The sequence below is a fragment of the Garra rufa genome, chromosome 25 (genome assembly GCF_049309525.1).
Source record: "Garra rufa chromosome 25, GarRuf1.0, whole genome shotgun sequence".
Taxonomy (NCBI): domain Eukaryota; kingdom Metazoa; phylum Chordata; class Actinopteri; order Cypriniformes; family Cyprinidae; genus Garra; species Garra rufa.
Window position 1 is genome coordinate 28,826,589 of NC_133385.1, and position 18,305 is coordinate 28,844,893.

Consider the following 18,305-nt stretch of genomic DNA (forward strand, 5'->3'; position numbering starts at 1 on the left):
ACCACAATTAACAATGGAAAATTTCGACATTAATCTATTTAAATTGTCTTACTAACGTACATAGTTTGAATGTTAGTCACGTGGTACTATATCGTTTCGCGGAAGGATAAAAATGTTAATTTAAAACAAATATGCCAATAAAAGGTTTCAAATTCATATTCATGTCCAGTTTTTTTCCTTATGTGGCAAGTAGCCGTGTAATAAGCGGGATAATGTACAGGCAGCCTGTAGTTATCGCGAAATAAGCCCCTTCAGTGTGATACAAGACTGATCACACTGTCGGGGCTTATTTCTGCGATAACTACCGGCTGCCTGTACATTATCCCTTACTTATATATAAAAAAGTTGAATTTGGACTCGCCGTTACAAAGGGACGCCAAAACGTTTGAAAGGGGTGGGGCCACTTTTAGTATAATGTCTGTAACTCCTGAATGAAATGAGATATCTTCACCAAATGTATAACACTTATGTAAGAGATGAATCTAAGGGTCACAGGACAAAAATCGCAGAGCTTGGCCACTTGGTGGCGCTATAAGAGGGAAAAACCTTAAAAAATGTCTATAACTACGGAACTATTTGTCCTATCCACTTGAAAATAGCTGTGCACGGTCGTGATCCAAAGTGCCACAGGTGTCTACAAGGACATTTGCATATCTTCAAAAACATGGTTGCCATTAGCCATGAAATTTGAGCACCTGTTAGACAAGGTTAATGGAGGCCGTTCGGAACGAAACTCAGTGGGCCTGCTTGACTCACGACCCCAAAGGTCTGAGAGAAATTTGAAAGAAATTGGCCAATGCAATGCGATATTGCGTTTCAAGGGCATAAACTTTTGTACATTGTACGTTTTTTACACATGCACGCGATATTCGTATCATACCATATACCTTCTCTTTCTGAACAACTTTGCCTCTAAAACCACTGCTGTCAATCAAATCGTTTGTTAAATGCTTGAGAAGATGTAAGGTTTTTCACTCAATCTGGAAAAAAAAAACAATGCTGTACACTTCTCTGGACTCCCTAGGTCAATAACTATCAAAAAATGTTGAAATTTACCCTTTGGAAAGCTATAACGGGATTCTTTAGAAAAGGGGCCTGTCCAAATAAACCACAAAATCCTATAAAGCCTAAATGAAAACTCAAAACTCAAAACAGGTGATTTTAAACAAACATGCAAAGTTTTAAGGAGATCGGACCACAGCTGGCGCTATGACAGTCATAAACATCACACAATATATATTCCTATGGTAAATTACCTGGATTTGCCAAAAATGCTTTTTAACCCCTTAACTGAGTCCAACGACATAAGACACTTGAGCTAGACACCAAAAGCCTCACACATCAAGTTTACAAATAATCTAGCCTGGTCTTACGGGAAAAATACAGTGGATAACATCAAAAGATACCATCAGAAAAATGAAATCAATATTTTTATTCCGCAAGAATGCATTACATTGGTTAAAAAGCAACAGTAAAGACATTAATAATGTTACTAAACATTTGTGTTTGTAATAAATATTGTTCTAAAAAAACAATACAAATATTAAGCAATATTTTCAACATTGCTAATAACAAGAACCGTTATTAACAACTGAGCTCCAATAATTGATAATTGAGTATAGAAATCAGCGTATTAGAATGATTTCTGAAGGATCATGTGACACTGAAGACTGCAGTAATGATGCTGAAAATTCAGCTTTGGAACAGGAATAAATTACATTTTAAATTATATTCTAATAGAAAACATTTTAAATAGCAATAATATTTCACAATATTACTGTTTTACTGTATTTTTAAACAGTCTTGGTAAGTGTAAGAGATTTCTATAAAACATGAACACATATACATACATGTGAGGGAATCTTTATCCACTTTTTCTCCCTTTAGAAGAGTACGGAATACTCATTTAAATGTACAAAAATATATACACTGAGATGCTTATAGTGGAATAACCTCGTGTTGTTTTCTGTATAAACAGTCGTCCAAGGGCAGCAAATTCGAGGAGGTCAAAGATCGAGAGACAGTCAGCCTTGGACAAGACAACGAATCGGCCCACAAACACAAACCTCAAGGATGTTGCTAAGTGTGTGTGTGCGGTAATTGAAACCTCATTGGACTTTTTTCAAATTTACGTTTAATAGAGAGTATATTTCTGTAAAATCAGGACAAGTCATAAACACATTTTGAATCTGTTGTGTACATGCATGACGTGAAATGTTTGGGTCACATGACACTCCACACTATTATAAATAAACACTGACAAAGCAGGAAATGAAATTCTATGCAGTTAAAAATATAATTCATGTATTTAAACATTCACAGTGTAAACCTTGAATATTTTACAAAAGCCTTTGATTAAATTAAAATGAAACCACTGCAAACTAATGCATTATAACTGATATCATGTGGTCTTGAGGAGTTTGATGAGTGTTTCTAGCTTCATGGCGGTGTTCAGATCTCCCTGAACTCTCAGTCTGCCGCTGCTGTAGGCCACAAACGGTCGCATGCTGCTCTTAAACATTGCCAACAGATCCTGCTCGCTCATGCACAGAGAAACATCCGGCTCTCGCAGCGGGACGCCGACTCCACATGCTCCAACACCTCAACACAGACACAGAACAATGCTGAGACAGCATTCAGAGGATTTCACTGAAACGCACAAAACTTCTCCAAATGGGCAAATCAACCCAAATCTTAATATGTGGTTAATCGTTTTCCTGGTGTGTAATCATATAATTATGAACAGTAGGGTAAGAGATATTAGGGATTATGTTGGCCTTCATTTCTATGCAGTGTTGGATCTTTTTTGTACTGTAGACTGAAGCACTGCGTAATAATAATCTGCATCCATTAAAGTGACACTTCACCCAAAAAAATATAAAAAATTCCTCAAGCCATCCTAGGTGTATATGACATTTTTCCTTTCAGACAAAAACAATCAGAGTTGTATTAAAAAATGTCCTGGCTCTTCCAAGCTTTATAATGACAGTAAATGGGTGTTGAGACTTTGAAGACCAATAAAGTGCATCCATCCATCATAAAAAGTACTCCAAATGGCTCCAGAGGGTTAATAAAGGCCTTCTGAAGCGAATTGATGCATTTGTATAAGAAAAATATCCATATTTAATATCCATATTTAATTTCCAGCAGATGACATAGGCGTAAACTCCGGTGAGAATAGAAGTCTCTTGAGAGCAAAGGTTTGTTTACAGTGAAGGAAAACCAGTCTCCTCTTGGCTTATGTCAAAATCCTCTGACATTTTTCTTTACAAATCCTCATTTTGTAATTCTAATTTGTGACTGGTGTTTTGCTCCTCTCCTCTATGCTTCCACATTTGTCACTTCTCAGCAGAGCTTACCCTATGCCTACGTCCTCTGTCATCTGCTGGAACGCCACTCTCTCGTGAACACACGTGTGACAGCTAGAGATTATGGTTTATAAATTTTAAAATATTGATTTGCTTCAGAAGGCCTTTATTAACCCTGTGGAGCTGTATGGAGTACTTTTCATGATGGATGGCTGCACTTTATTGGTCTTCAAAATCTCAACAGCCATTCACTCCCGTTATAAAACTTGGAAAAGCCTGGACACATTTTAATATAACTCTGATTGTATTCGTCTGAAACAAGAAAGTCATACACACCTGTAATGGCTTGAGGATGAGTAAATAATGGGATAATTTTCATTTTTGGGTGATCCATCCCTTCTTAACCATTATTTCATTCAGTAGCACATCTGAATCTGACTTATTTGTGGCTTTTTTCATCACTTTTAATGACTAATAGTATAGCAACATCAGGATATTATAGTAGAAAGGGTTTCAGAGATGTTGCAAGCTTAACTCAAACCCAACAGTTGAAGTCAAAAGTTTACATATACCTTGCAAAATGTTAAAGGGAGGGTTTACCCAAAAATAAAAATTTGATGTTTATCTGCTTATCCCCAGAGCATCCAAGATGTAGGTGACTTTGCTTTTTCAGTAGAACATAAACAAAGATTTTTTACCTAACCTTTTACCTGGTGGATCAGAGGTAAAAAATGATATAAATACTGTTTCGTTTCTTGCACAGACCGATCGTTTGGTGCGTTAAGTCCTCAATGTATCATCACAAGCCGCAGGGTTTAATTTGGTTTTGTCTTTGTATGTTTTTTTTGGACTCCCAAAGCCATGGGTCCCATTGACTTCTATTATATGACTGACAGACTGCAACGGTTTGAGTTAAAAATCTTGGTTTGTGTTCTACTGAAGAAGCAATGTTACTGACATCTTGGATGCCCCGGAGGTAAGCAGATAAACATCAAATTTTCATTTTTGAGTGAGCTATCCCTTTAATTATTTTGCCAAAATAATAGAGATCATACAACACTGCAACAAAGCTGCTGTGGCCAGTGAAATGGCATTGGTTAACAGTGTTCTCCTCAGTCATACCTTGTGTCAGATCCACATAGTAGCTGTTGGTCTGTCCAGAGTCTGTGATGATCTGAAAGCAGAAACAGGCTCGCACCTGTTGAACCAGCTGCTCTGACAGCACTGATCGAACCGCATCCATCAGTCCATCAACACCACTGACACTCACAGCTGGAGCTGAACGCACCTCATCTGTGAAACTCACTGAATCTGGAGAAACCACAAAATGAGATTGTTATTATGTCGTCTCAAAAAAAAAACATAGGTAATCAAAAGTGCATTTACATTTAATCATATGGCAGAAACTTTAATCCAGAGTGGTTCATATATTTTAGGAATTGTCTATAATCCATATATCTGTTGATGAATGCGCAAAAGCATTTAACATCACCTTGACTGGATTGAGGTGGAGCTGTCTGGCTCAGGAAGTGCATTGCAAGCTGCTGTATGGGTCCGGCGAGTCCTTCCAGGCCAGGGACAGACGGGGGCATAATTACAGGCCCCGAGTGACCTCCATCCGGTTCCCGGAGCACCCCCTCCAGGATCAGCTCCACACGGTCTACCTCCAGCCCCCACGGCTTCGTCATCTCATTCATGTCCATCTGCAGTGCACAAGAACACAAGAAAATTCCTAATAATTTACTCATCCAAGATGTTCATATCTTTCTGTCTTCAGTTGCAAAGAACGTAAAGGAGTAGTTAACTTTCAGAACAAAAATTTACAGATAATGTACTCACCCCCTTGTCATCCAAGATGTTCATGTCTTTCTTTCTTCAGTCGTTTTTTGAGGAAAACATTTCAGGATTTCTCTTTATATAGTGGACTTCTATGGTGCCCCGAGTTTGGACTTCCAAAATGCAGTTTAAATGCAGCTTCAAAGGGCTCTAAATGATCCCAGCCGAGAAAATAGGGTCTTATCTAGCGAAACGATCTGTTAATTTCTAAAAACATTTACAATTTATATACTTTTTAATCTCTACACAGAGTACACACAGAGCTAGACAAGACAAGCATTTGAGGTTAAAAAGTATATAAATTGTATTTTTTTTTTTTTTTTAGAAAATAACTGATCGTTTCACTAGATAAGACCCTTCTTTCTCGGCTGTGATCGTTTAGAGCCATTTGAAGTTGCATTTCGGAAGTTCAAACTCGGGGGCACCATAGAAGTCCATTATATGGAGAGAAATCCTGAAATGTTTTCCTCAAAAAACAATTTCCTTACGACTGAAAAAAGAAAGACATGAACATCCTGGATGACAAGGGGGCGAGTACTTTATCTGTAAATTTTTGTTCTAAAAGTGAACTACTCCTTTAAGGTTTTGCCGATTGTCATTAAAGGGACAGTTCACCCAAAAATGTACTCACTCATATGTTGTCCCACACCTGTGCTAAAGACAAAAGAAGACATTTTGAAGAATGTGGATAACAGTAGCTGGTCCCCACTGACTTTGATAGTGGGATAAAAATAAATAAAATACTGTGGAAGTAACTGGGGACCAGCAACTGTCTGGTTACCCACATTCTTCAAAATAAGTTTTATGTTCAACATATTTTCTGTTTTAAAAAAACTCGAAAGCGAGTAAATGATGACAGATGTGTCATTTTTGGGTGATAGTAGGCTAATAAAACAAAATAGAAAGAAAAATCACTCACTGCTCTTGATTGAAGAACTTTAATACATTTGCTTTAATAAGAGTCAATGTATAATTTATGTATATAGTGTATATAGGGTTTTATTTTTATTAATTCAATTTCTTGAATGCCCCTGCTAAATACACTACTGTACCTGAAAATTAAAGCACTGGTTATTTTATTTGTATATTAGGTGTATGTGTAATATTTAGTCTTTCTTTTTTCTTATTTTTCAATAACAAGGATGAAATAATGACAAAGAGTTTTATCTTCGCCCATTTTGGCCTAAACATCTGCCATTCTTTTTATTTTATATTTTGTTACCTTGTAAAGTTACTTCCTGTGCACCAAACAACTGATGAAGGTGTTTGGATGAACACTGAAACGTCTTGTGTTTTTAAGTATGTTTGTAAGTCCAGTGTTTTTGTAAATTAAACTCTATTTTGAAGGAACTTCTACCTGGATGAATGAATCTCCACAGACTTACCTTGTAAAGCTTTGGTTTAAAAATAGGGAAATTAGTTTGGCTGTGCTGCTCAGACAACTTGCAAAACAGTAAAACCAACATGACAAAGAATCGTGATATTTCTGAAAACAATCGTGATGTGATATTTTTGCCATATCACCCACCCCTAATTTTTATTTTTATTTTTTTAGAAAATGACCAATCGTTGGACCTTCAACCTATTGGCCTATATGGAGAAAAAACCCTGGAATGTTTTCCTCAAAAACATAATTTCTTTTTGACTGAAAACAGAAAGACATAAACATCTTGAAGCACATGGGGGTGAGTAAATTATCAGGAAAAAAAATTTCTGGAAGTGAAGTTCCCTTTCGAAGGGAACTCCCACTGCGTCCTCTAGATGGCGCTATGGGGAACGTTGCAACGTGACTCGTGTCTGAAGAATGAATAGAAAAACTACATGAAATGGCCGGCGACAGCGTATGACGTCACGCAGCGCGACCGTCGCTGCCGTTGCGTCACTACCGGGCGACCAGCACATAAAAGGGGGGCGCCAATACAACACAAACATCTTTGTTGTCTTCAGCAGTTCTTTGTCTGAGAGTGCATAGGAAACGGTAAGAGATTACTAACCTGTTTAAATATGGATAAAGCCAACACTAGCAATGTGTTTAGAAAGTGTGTTGATCCGTGTCCTCGTTTCTTGACACCTGATGACACACACGAGCTTTGTGTGTTTTGTTTGGGCGAAGAGCACTCACGCGATGTCCTCGAGGGGGCATTGTGTGTGCATTGTGAGCGTTTTCCGATGAAAAAGCTCAGATCCCGTCTGTCTCTCTTTTCGAGGAAAGATGAGCGTTCACTTGCCCCCCGCGGCTCGGGTCCTGCCGTTGCTGAGGCACGGAGGAAGTTGAGCTCGTGGGGATCGCAAGTGGAACTGGCTGACGAGCTAGAAAGGGGGCTGTCCCTTTCTCGCTCGTTGGTCAGAGATGAGGATGCACTCTTGGATGACGATGACGTCGTATCTCTGACGTCGTCGGATCCTGGAGCAAGTGTTCTGTTGGGTTCCCCCCAAAACGAGCAGGAAGTGCAAGAGATGGATGAAGAGGCTGAGGCCGAATCCTCTCAGCCTTCCTGTCCTGCATATCGGGAGCTGCTTGATGTTATGGACCGCGCCACGGCAAGGTTGGACCTGCCGTGGAAGCGGGCTAGAAAGGAAGCGCTGCGGGGTCGCCTCGACGAGCGCTACCTTTCAGGCCATAATCAATCAGCTCCAGTGAGCCTTCCATTCCTTCCCGATCTACATGCAGAGATCGAAAAGGCATGGAAGAGGCCGTATTCTTCCCGCATCCATAGTTCGTCAACGACGAGCTATGCGAACATCGAGGGAATGCTTGAACACGGCTATGAAAAGACGCCCCCTGTGGAGGAGACGCTTGCAAGCTATCTCTCTACAGGGCAGGCGTCCTCTCTGAAAACTCCCTCTTTGCCTTCACCGGCTCTTCAAACTACATCCCGGTTGAATGGCAAAGCGTATGCAGCAGCGGGTCAGGCGGTAGGGGCGATGCACACCATGGCAGTGCTTCAAGCCTACCAGGCTGACTTGCTGAAAGACCTGGATAGTGGTCAGGGGCTTTCCTCTGACCAAGTAGCTGAGCTTCGCCACACCACAGATCTCGCGCTCCGCGCCACCAAGCAGGCCGCCACCCATATGGGTAGGGCGATGGGTGCTATGGTGGTGACGGAGAGACATCTGTGGGTGAACCTTGCGGACGTCGGGAAGAAAGAGAAGGTCTTTCTTCTCGACGCCCCGGTTTCGCCCTCTGAGCTTTTTGGTGCCTCCGTTGACACGGTCGTTGAGAAGTTCAGAGAGGCGAAAGCGCGCTCAGCTGCCTTCAAATCCTTCATTCCTCGGAGGTCCAGGTCTCAGCCCGAACATTTTAGGGGTCCTGCTCCATCTCCTTCTGAGGAACAGAGATGGGCGCAGAAGGCTAGCGTAGCAGCCCGCGCCCCCCCGCCTGCGGGTGGGGGTCGACGCAGGCCAAGAGGCGGCAGACAGGACTTGAGAGAAGTGATTCGAGCGAGGCAACAGTCTCGCCCGTATCAAGGCAAAACCTAGGTTTTGCCACCTTCCCTCAGTCCGGTCTGACCACCCTTTTAATCCCCCACCTTATTCTCACGACCACTTAACTGCGGTTAAGTTGGCGTTTCCTGCACGTTCCATGGACTTATGATGTTTCTAGTGGTTTATTCAACCCAGATTACTGACGGTCCGGAACTAACCTGTTACAAGGCTGTTCCAGGGAACCCACAGGCAGGAAATTCTCTACCTGCTGGAATCTACTCCTTTAACAAGGTCAGAATGTTTGAGGTAGAAACCAAATGCAGGAGAAAATATGAACGAGAACTAAGGCGGATACTCCCCCTCTGATCCTAAGGACTATGGTTATGGCAGTATTCGTATTCTCCACATCAAACAGGTCGGATGGTTAACCACCCTTACAGCATGTTAGACTTGGGACTCTATGTCCCCCTTTTAAGGTAAGCTCCCTAAGTTTGGTCTTAGGATCGCCCTTAAACATGTTTAACGCTGTCTTCCACATGTTCCAGGAATAGAGTTTGTGTTCTGTTGAGGCAGAAACATAAGCGCTGGCATTGTGGAAAGAACGGGCTCTCCCCTTTCTGAGGAAAGGGTCCCGAATGAGCGCCCTTCTTAGCGAGTTTTTCTGTTGTTTTCTCTTCCGGTGAACCTCGGACCCCTCGTTTCTGTGGAAACAGAGTATAATCCTAACCTGTTGAGACAGGAATTCACTGTAGAATGGAGTGTAGCAGTCCATCTGTATATACACGCCTGAGGGCGGGCAGAGAGCTCGCTGCACGAATGTTAGTGCTCCCTTTTTCTGAGGAAAAGGTATATATAGTGAAGCACACCCTGGTGTTTAATGCTCCCCTTTCTGAGGAAAGGGTGTTGTAAAGATACTAATATGAGCATCGCTTGTGACTCCTCTCTAGCATTTATCCTAGTCTGAGGGCTAGGATAAGGCTTAATGCAGTGCTCTCCTTACTGAGGAAAGGATTTGAGCCCCCCCTTTTTTTTGGATAAAAAGGGCCTAATTCCAGTCTGAGGACTGGGGTAGGAGTTTGATGCAGAGTCAGCACCCAGGTTTTTATTGCTCTCCTTTCTGAGGAAAGGATCAGAGTTTTTTGATTAACAAAACAACAAAATTCTCGCTCCTACAGGCGTTATTCCACTTCCCTTTCTGAGGAAAGTTTTTTATGAAGTGTTGAAATCAGTAGCCCATGTATCTCCCCTTTTCGAGGAAAGGGTATTTAGAGTATGTGAATCTTGATTCCTCCCATGTGCGAGCACAGGGAGTTTTGGGACTGATTAAGATTGCCTGATAAAGAAATTTCAATGTGTGGACTGGGATCGTGCACGCTCCACCTTCATTAGGGTTCCTGAGAGCAGTGCCCCCTATAGAGGAATATCTTCCCTGGGTTTCAGGGTTAATGATTTGTCCTCTACTATCGTCCAACACTACAGGATGGTTCAGCTAACCATGTTTATCTCTGTTGACAGGTAGCTTGCGAGCTTCTGTCCGGAGTAGGAAACTTTTATTTGAGGATAAAAGCCCCCCCCCCCCCTTTCCTGTCTACTTAGACAGCATGGAGCTGATAGTGAAACCCCCTGGGGGAAAACACTCTCCTTAAATCCGATCATCTCGGTAAGTGTCCCACGCTACGCCTGGGCATCTTTAATAAAGACCACTAGAGTGGCAGGTTCATATTCATATGGCCTTTATAAAATCCACATGTTGGTAAGTTCCCACTGAGCTCTGGGTTCTTCTTTTAAACCCTTTTATGGTATGGGTCACGCGTTCACCTCGTTCCCATTTATTAGAGTTGGTCTCCAACCCCGGTCCCCTGGGTTCAACTCTTAGATATCACTTATGATATCTGCCGACCATCCATTATTAGGACACCTCACTAGGTAGCTCCTTGCAAGTCTAAATCTCTGAGGAGATTTAGCCGTTTCCTCCAGAAGGAATTTTCTCTAAAAATTCCAAGCCTAAGAGCTGTTCAAAAAGGGTGAACAGTTCAGGCACTGGCCGTGGAGGACAACGCTTCGGCTGTCACTACGTCCTAGCAGGGGCAATTCGCTGAATTGATGCTATCACTACCCGTAGGTCTTAGTATGCACTCCCCTTAGCATGGCAGCGTTGGTATATTATTCCCCATAGCGCCATCTAGAGGACGCAGTGGGAGTTCCCTTCGAAAGGGAACGTCTCAGGTTACGTATGTAACCTTGGTTCCCTGAGAACAGGGAACGAGACACTGCGTCCTCTAGACCTTTTTTTCGCCATGCTCAGGACAAAGAATGCTTCCGACATTAAGATGTTTGTGTTGTATTGGCGCCCCCCTTTTATGTGCTGGTCGCCCGGTAGTGACGCAACGGCAGCGACGGTCGCGCTGCGTGACGTCATACGCTGTCGCCGGCCATTTCATGTAGTTTTTCTATTCATTCTTCAGACACGAGTCACGTTGCAACGTTCCCCATAGCGCCATCTAGAGGACGCAGTGTCTCGTTCCCTGTTCTCAGGGAACCAAGGTTACATACGTAACCTGAGACGTTCTCCTTTAAAGGGATAGTCCACCAATAAATGAAAATTCTCACCCTCAGGCCATCCAAGATGAACTATCCCTATAAACTTGGAAAATCTTGGAATATAGTGGTTAAAAGTGTCAAATTTCTTATTTGTCTCTCACCCCGAGATGTTCTCCTAGTTTGATCCTCTCAGTCTGTATTTCTCTCAGAGTCTTTTTGCTCAGGGTCTGCATCATGGCGTTCTGTGCGGTGAGACGGGTGGAGGCGTTCAGATCCTGCACCGCCACTACGGACATCACCGGACTCCAGATCCGGAACTGGATATCCGCTCCAACCGACACCAAACCACCATCTTTGGTGGTAACCTATTGGCAGGAAAAACTGCTGTTTACAGAGGGTCAGAAAGCTCTCGAATGTCATCAAAAATATCTTAATTTGTGTTCTGAAGATGAACAAAGGTCTTACAGGTTTTGGAAATACATAAGGGTGAGTAATTAATGTCAGTATTTTCATTTTTGGGTGAACTATCCCTATAATTTATTGTACCTTGCATGGTGGGACGTTAAAGGCTCTGGTCCGTAGGTCAACTTTCTGCCACTGATCAATCAAAGGCAGAACCAGAACCACTCCTGGACCTTTAGGAGGACGGATCCGGCCCAGGCGAAAAACTATGATCCTCTCATAGTTTGGTACAACCTGAAAATGATAATGTATATTGTATAATAAGCGCTTAAAAATGCGAAAGCTCTCCTAAAAATGTGCTTCGAACCAACCTTTAGGACAAACCATCCAGATATGGGAAAAGTTATGAAGGTAACTAGGAAAACCAGGAACGTTACGATCAAGTTGCAAATCCAGGACAACACTCCTTGAGATTTATCTGATATGAAAAGGATATAATTATTATCAAAGAACTACAAACATAATGTACTATATAAAGTACTGACAATATATAAAATGTACATTATTTATATATATATACTACCAGTCAAAAGTTTTTGAACAGTAAGATTTTTAAAGTTTTTTAAAGATGTCTCTTCTGCTCACCAAGCCTGCATTTATTTGATCCAAAGTACAGCAAAAACAGGAATATTGTTAAATATTTTTATTATTTAAAATAACTGTTTTCTTTTTTTTATGTAATTTATTCCTGTGATCAAAGCTAAATTTTCAGCATCATTACAGTCTTCAGTGTCACATGATCCTTCAGAAATCATTCTAATATGCTGACTTGCTGTTCAAGAAACATTTATTATTAATATCAATATTTAAAACAGTTGAGTACATTTTTTTCAGGATTCTTTGATGAATAGAAAGATCCAAAGATCAGCATTTATCTGTAATAAAACGCTTTTGTAAAATTATACATTATACCATTCAAAAACCTAGAGTCTGTTTAATGTATTTATTTATTTTGGTGGAAACACATTATAGAAATTAATACTTTAATTTAGCAAGGATGCTTATCGAAAGTGATGATAAAGACATTTATAATGTTACAATAGATTTCTATTTCAGATAAATGCTGTTCTTCTGAACTTTCTTAAAATTCTACTCAGTTGTTTTTAACATAATAATAATAATAATAATTGTTTTTCGAGCAGCAAATCAGAATATTAGAATGGTTTCTGCAGAATCATGTGACTGGTGTAATGATGCTAAAATTCAGCGTTGAAATCACAGGAATAAGTTACATTTTAAAATCCATTCAAATAGAAAACAGTTATTTTAAAAAGTAAAAATATTTTAAAAATGTACTGTTTTTGAAGTACTTTATAAACAGTAAGAGTCTCCTTTAAAAGAATTAAAAATCTTACTGTTCAAAAACTTTTTGACTGGTAATGTATATAATAATTAAATACTATTATAATAAATAAATAAATAAATAAATAAATAAATATATATTCTTATAATAGTACTACATCTAGTATTAAGTAAGAAGTATCACACACACACAACTAAACTACAATTATATTTACATATTTAATATGTGCACCATAATGACTAAATACCTGTAAAGTCGTTCTGAGAGATTTTGGGCACATAATCAAATGAATGTCCTCTCTGTTCATAATTATTGTGCGTGAATGCAGCATGAGATGAAAACAGTCCAGGATTGTCACTGCACACTGAATCTCTTTGCGACAGACTCTGATACTCATAACCTGAAGACTTCCCGAACATTGTCATGCTGTTTCAGAAGAAAACGCGCCGCCACTTGATGACTACGATCGTATATTATAGGTAAAAAGGCTACTTTTGAGCTCAATCCATGTCGAGACAGTCAAAACCATGGTCAAAACAAGAAACACTTCCGCGTTCCTGCTTCCTGCTGAGGGCTAATACAACGGCGCCCTCTAAAGTAACGGAAGTGACAAGTATCACGGTTGGAAAGGTAATATTATCATTTTATTTGTACGTCCTACAAATATGAGGCATATCTTACAACTTTTACAAAAGTGCCCCCTTCAAAAGAGGTATTTGTTAACAATTTTCTTTGATTATTAAACATATTCTAAATAATCTTGCATAATTGACAGGCAATTAGCATTTTCAACATGATACATAAACGGGCTGTGCCAGATATCTGAGATTCCACAAAATGGAGATGCATAGCAATATCACAGGTATAAAAACTACAGTAACACAAATAAAGAGACATAAAAAATAACATAATGAGACAAAACAAGTAACCTATGCAAAAGAATAATGTGGCATACATTTGCGCTTTTAGGCAGATTCATTGGCATCGTAACTAGCATGGCAGTAAAGCAAAGCACCTAAAATCTAGAGGATTTCACTCCTCTGAAAACAGTCTTTCCGAAAGAGTTCCTCAGTTTTTAAACATGTCACACAGGAGTTTCTCCATGGGTGTGTTCCCGATGGTTCTCTGGAAGAAAAGTTGCTCGATTCTTTCTGAGCTCACAAAGTGAAGGGATGGAAGGAGAAGCAATAATCTGCCAAACCTAAGGTAGGAGATTTATAAGAATAATTTGCATTAGTTGTGTCCACTCTAATAATAACTCTAAAAAAAATACAGTTTAACTTCTTTATGCAAATGCATGATTGTATATTTGCTCACCTGGCGACTTGACTGGGGTAAAGAGTGTGGATATGTTGGGCTAGCAGCACTTGGGACTGATCTTGTAGGTTCTCCACTTGTTCTGGATCTTTAAGTCCTCGTGTTTCTGTAACAGAATGCAAAGGTTACTCACCCAAACACCATTTATACCCCACCAATTCAGTCATTTATGCCCCCTTGTGGCAAGAAGAGGCAAAACCTACCTGGCTTAAACAAAACAATGGCTTTCAAGCATGCAAACTCAGTCGGATCCACTTGCAGGGGCTTGAAACGGCTGAACATTTCTTGCAGGACCCTTACGTCGGAGGCAGAGGGGTTTCCCTTGCCCTGTCCTGGGGGTGAGAGGTCTGGCAGGGACAGCAGGGGGCAGTTGTCCAGAGGTAGCGACCACTGAATTGCACAGAGAAGAAACAGCTCACTCCATGCTTCCTCAAGTAGAATCACCTAAATTCAGAAAGAGTTGGATCAGTATGTTGAAGCTACTTAGATTAATCAACAATATTTGCTATTTTTGCAGCACTTTGATTATTGCACCTACTGATTATGCCATATATCTAAAAAAACAATGGAACTTTGGTTTCTTTGGCTTGAAATCTCTCTGTTTCTGGATTAACAAATCAAAAAACACTCATCTGGTGGTAGTAGTAGAGAAATAATAGACTCTCACCTGGTCCCTGAAAGGTAGATGGGAAAACACCGGAAGGTTCTTGGCCCATTTAACAGACATGAAGAGCAGGCGGGCTGAGGTTTCATATACACTTTCTGGTCCACGTGAGGGGTAGAGAGCACTGCCGTACTCTGGAGAACTCCTTTCAGGTTCATTACTGGTCACATCAATGTTCTCATCCACTGTAAACATAATTACAGACAAAATATTGAACTGATGAAATATGGATAAAGAGTTATTACCGCGTAAAAAAGGCCAGCATAAACTTCCCTGCTGCTGATTTATGCTACGGTAGAAGCCATGGACTCCTTTTATACTTGTGTATAAAAGGACACTCTCAGAATATAACTGTACCCCTAGGAGTACAACAACTTTCTCTAGGCAAGTACCAAAAGGTCACTCTCAGAAAAGAAGTCACCTTTCAAAAAGTACACTTTTGTATATTCTTTACCACTAAAGGGTGCATATTTGTACATAAAGTGTACATATTAGTACCTTATGAAAAGGTACTGCCCTTTTTTTCTGTGAGTGACCTTTTAGGCATATTTAAGGTACAAAGATGTCCCTGGGTACTTGCCTAGTGAAAGTTGTTGTACTCTTATGCTTATGATACACTGGCAAACTTTTTAAGTAAATGTTGCCGTGAACAGGCAGCCAGGTGTGATATAGGGCCCACAACTGATCTAAATTATACAGGAAGAAATGTATTACCCATTCTCAATGCGAAAGTGTCCAAGCAACATTGCTCAAAAAAAGTTGCCCTGTGTATCATCAGCCTTAAGGTACTAATATGCACCTTCGGGAGCAAAAAAGGTACAAAATTGTCTTTTTTAAGCAGGGCCCAAAACTCAGTCCTGGAGGGCCGGTGCCCTGCAGAGTTTGGCTCCAACTTGCCTCTACACACCTGCTGGGAAGTTTCTAGTATGCCTAGTAAGAGCTTGATTAGCTAGTTCAGGTGTGTCTAATTGGGGTTGGAGCTAAACTCTGCAGGACTCCAGCCCTCCAGGACCAAGTTTGGGCATCCCTGCTTTTAAGGGTACACTCTTGGGTGCAAAAGCTGATACTGGGGCAGTATGCTTTTAAAAGGTACTAATCTGCACCTTTTAACTATGAAAATGAACCATTTAGGTACTAATATGCACCCATTTTTGCACATTGTTTTCCCCAAGAGTGTAGAGAGGTTTCAGGCTGCCTTCCAAGGCACCATATCATCATAACAAATTTAAAGATTTATGCGAACATTTAATATATCTTGTTGCCATTGTATCTCTAAGGTTTCAAAACTTTTCTAGGTTGACCAAGGTGGTCTCATTTCTTACCGTCCTCTGGTTCCAGCTTGGCGCAGGTCTCGGCCGTCATCAGGCTGGCCATGAAGCGATGTCCATTCTTGGGGCTGTGGGAGCGATGGCTAGTATCTGTGGAGCTTATGGTGGAGCTGATGGAGGAGCCCAGCAGTGGGCGGTTGATCACAGAGCAGGTGGATGAGGAGGTGGGCTCCAAAGTGGTGGCGAGGTGCTCCTTGTCCTTGTCTACATCCAGTGCGTCTAACCTGACTTGAGAAGTGCTGCGGGGCTGACGCTCATTCTGAACAGCTGAGAGTAGATGGACGGAAGGGTTTAGAAGGTGAAGACAATGAGGAAGAAGAGTTACCTTCAAGAAGTTGACTTACCATCCTTGTTCATGCCAGCTTGAAGGCATTTCTTTAATCGGCAGGCCTGGCACTGATTCCGATGGGCTTTATCCACGGGACACATGCCTGTACCAGCTTGACATCTGTAAATTTCAATTTCAGGAAGGTTATGGAAGTTTCTACCTTCAAACTTCTCTGCTCCTAATTTTGAAGGGCAAAAAGGCTACCCTGGGGAAAAGCTACACCTTTTCAAAAGGTACTAGTACGTACACTTCAGGTACAAATATGTTCCTTTAAGCTACTACAATCCACCCTTTGTGGGTAAAAAAGGTATAAAGGTGTTGCTTTTGAAAGAGAATATGCAAGGTGTTTTCTTACCTGTAGATGAGTCTGCGCCTCACACTGCGCTTGAAAAAGCCACTGCAACCATTGCAAGCATATATCCCATAGTGTTTCCCGCTGCTGGTGTCAGAACACACTTTGCAGAGAAGTCCTGAGTTCAGGATCTTGCCAGGAGCGGGGCTTTTACCTGGGTAAGCATAGGAAACAACTATTGGTTATTTAAGGTCACAATCGCTTATTCCCAATGCAGTCATTATGGGCTGATAATCACTCATCAGCATTTTCTTGGCATGGCTTGCTGAGGTAAAACTTGCATGAGAATATTGTATTTTAGCACTGTCTATACTAAAATTCAACAATACCAAAAGTTTGAAAGGTCCTTGACTGCAAGTCTCTACAACTTGTTGCACTGCAAGCAACGAATCGAAGAAGCAGTTACTCACCCTCTTGGCTGTCATCTGTAGAGTTGCTTCTGGATGACTCTGATGGTGATGCAAATGGTAACATGGACATTTCTGACATTGGATCCTCCATTTAATGCAGTGTACAAGTGCAGCCTTAGAAGAATCTGTTTTTTGGGGCCAAAATATCTGTCCCAGGTAGGTTGATTGGAATCCTAGTGGGTCGTCCAAGAGATCTGTCCAGTCCTGAGAATTGCACCAATGCTAGATGTTTCTTCAAGGTCCTTCAGTTGCTATCCTGATGGTCCGCTCTTGACTCTGGGTGTCTGTGTCCTCTAGAACTTTTTGTCTGTTGCTTTTGTAAAGTGCACTGAGGTCTGTCACCTCCTCCTGGTGCCGGACAGTGAGTGACTCTGAGGCTACAGTGGGCTCCCTAAAGGAAGACAAAGGGATTAGCAGCAAGCGCTGTGTAAGCAAGTGCCTATTTGTCATCCTCTTAATCTTTACTGTCCATCTAGGGGTGGATCAATCAGTCACACTCGGTATTAGCTCCATCCACGACAAGTGTGGAGAGAAACGAATAAACAAAAGGATTGAGGTTGAGTCATAACTCTCCATCTATCTCTCTCTCGCACTCATCTCTTCTCTTTTGAGGTTTTCCCTCAAAACTGATTGACTTCAAGACTCTGGTTAGCATAACACCTCTAAAATTGACAGCGGCTAGTCGTTGATTGATTTTTCCCCCTTTCTTTTACTTTTTTGATCTGGTGACTACAAGTGGTTTCTAAGTTTCAGGAATCAATATTGATTTCATGGGTCAGCACCTGTTTTTGTTAGGATCAGTGATCCATAAGGACATTATTTACTTTTGACTACACACAACACCAGATATAAAGCAATGCTAACATCTACTGTATCTATATCTACAATTTTTTATGTGTAACTATTTTGAAAATAAATCATGTTTCTGTTGTATACCACACAGGCTGTAGTGAACATCTGCTAGGCCATTCTTCCCTAAAGTTTTGTGGTATTTCATCATAGTTTAATCCTCAACTGTCCACCAGTAACG

At 40.9% G+C, this 18,305-nt stretch overlaps 2 protein-coding genes across 2 annotated transcripts; both read right to left on the reverse strand.

The window, feature by feature from the left end:
• Positions 1-1,417: 1,417 nt before the first annotated feature.
• stoml1 (stomatin (EPB72)-like 1) lies at positions 1,418-13,428 on the reverse strand. The gene is made up of 7 exons (XM_073832075.1): positions 13,124-13,428; positions 11,885-11,991; positions 11,658-11,807; positions 11,273-11,476; positions 4,801-5,011; positions 4,431-4,619; positions 1,418-2,601 (listed from the first exon to the last, which is right to left on the reverse strand). Exons 1-7 carry the CDS (start codon positions 13,299-13,301, stop codon positions 2,402-2,404), a joined length of 1,239 nt encoding a protein of 412 aa, XP_073688176.1. The 5' UTR covers positions 13,302-13,428; the 3' UTR covers positions 1,418-2,401.
• Positions 13,429-13,492: 64 nt separating this feature from the next.
• nr2e3 (nuclear receptor subfamily 2, group E, member 3) lies at positions 13,493-17,652 on the reverse strand. The gene is made up of 8 exons (XM_073832074.1): positions 17,276-17,652; positions 16,869-17,019; positions 16,530-16,633; positions 16,180-16,452; positions 14,861-15,042; positions 14,397-14,637; positions 14,194-14,299; positions 13,493-14,077 (listed from the first exon to the last, which is right to left on the reverse strand). The coding sequence occupies exons 1-8, from the start codon at positions 17,364-17,366 to the stop codon at positions 13,945-13,947; spliced, it is 1,281 nt and encodes a 426-aa protein (XP_073688175.1). The 5' UTR covers positions 17,367-17,652; the 3' UTR covers positions 13,493-13,944.
• Between the last annotated feature and the right edge of the window lie 653 nt (positions 17,653-18,305).

Bases quoted from the DNA above. Each gene is read 5' to 3' on its own strand.
- stoml1 (XM_073832075.1), bottom strand. From the start codon at position 13,301: ATGACAATGTTCGGGAAGTCTTCAGGTTATGAGTATCAGAGTCTGTCG. The intron at 11,477-11,657 runs GTACAATAAATT...TCCTGCCAATAG, and splicing joins TTAACGTCCCACCATGCAAG to GTTACCACCAAAGATGGTGG. The intron at 5,012-11,272 runs GTGAGAGACAAA...TGTGCACTGCAG, and splicing joins AACTAGGAGAACATCTCGGG to ATGGACATGAATGAGATGAC.
- nr2e3 (XM_073832074.1), bottom strand. From the start codon at position 17,366: ATGGAGGATCCAATGTCAGAAATGTCCATGTTACCATTTGCATCACCA. The intron at 14,638-14,860 runs GTGAGAGTCTAT...TTCTGAATTTAG, and splicing joins ATCTACCTTTCAGGGACCAG to GTGATTCTACTTGAGGAAGC. The intron at 14,300-14,396 runs GTAGGTTTTGCC...ATTCTGTTACAG, and splicing joins CATTGTTTTGTTTAAGCCAG to AAACACGAGGACTTAAAGAT.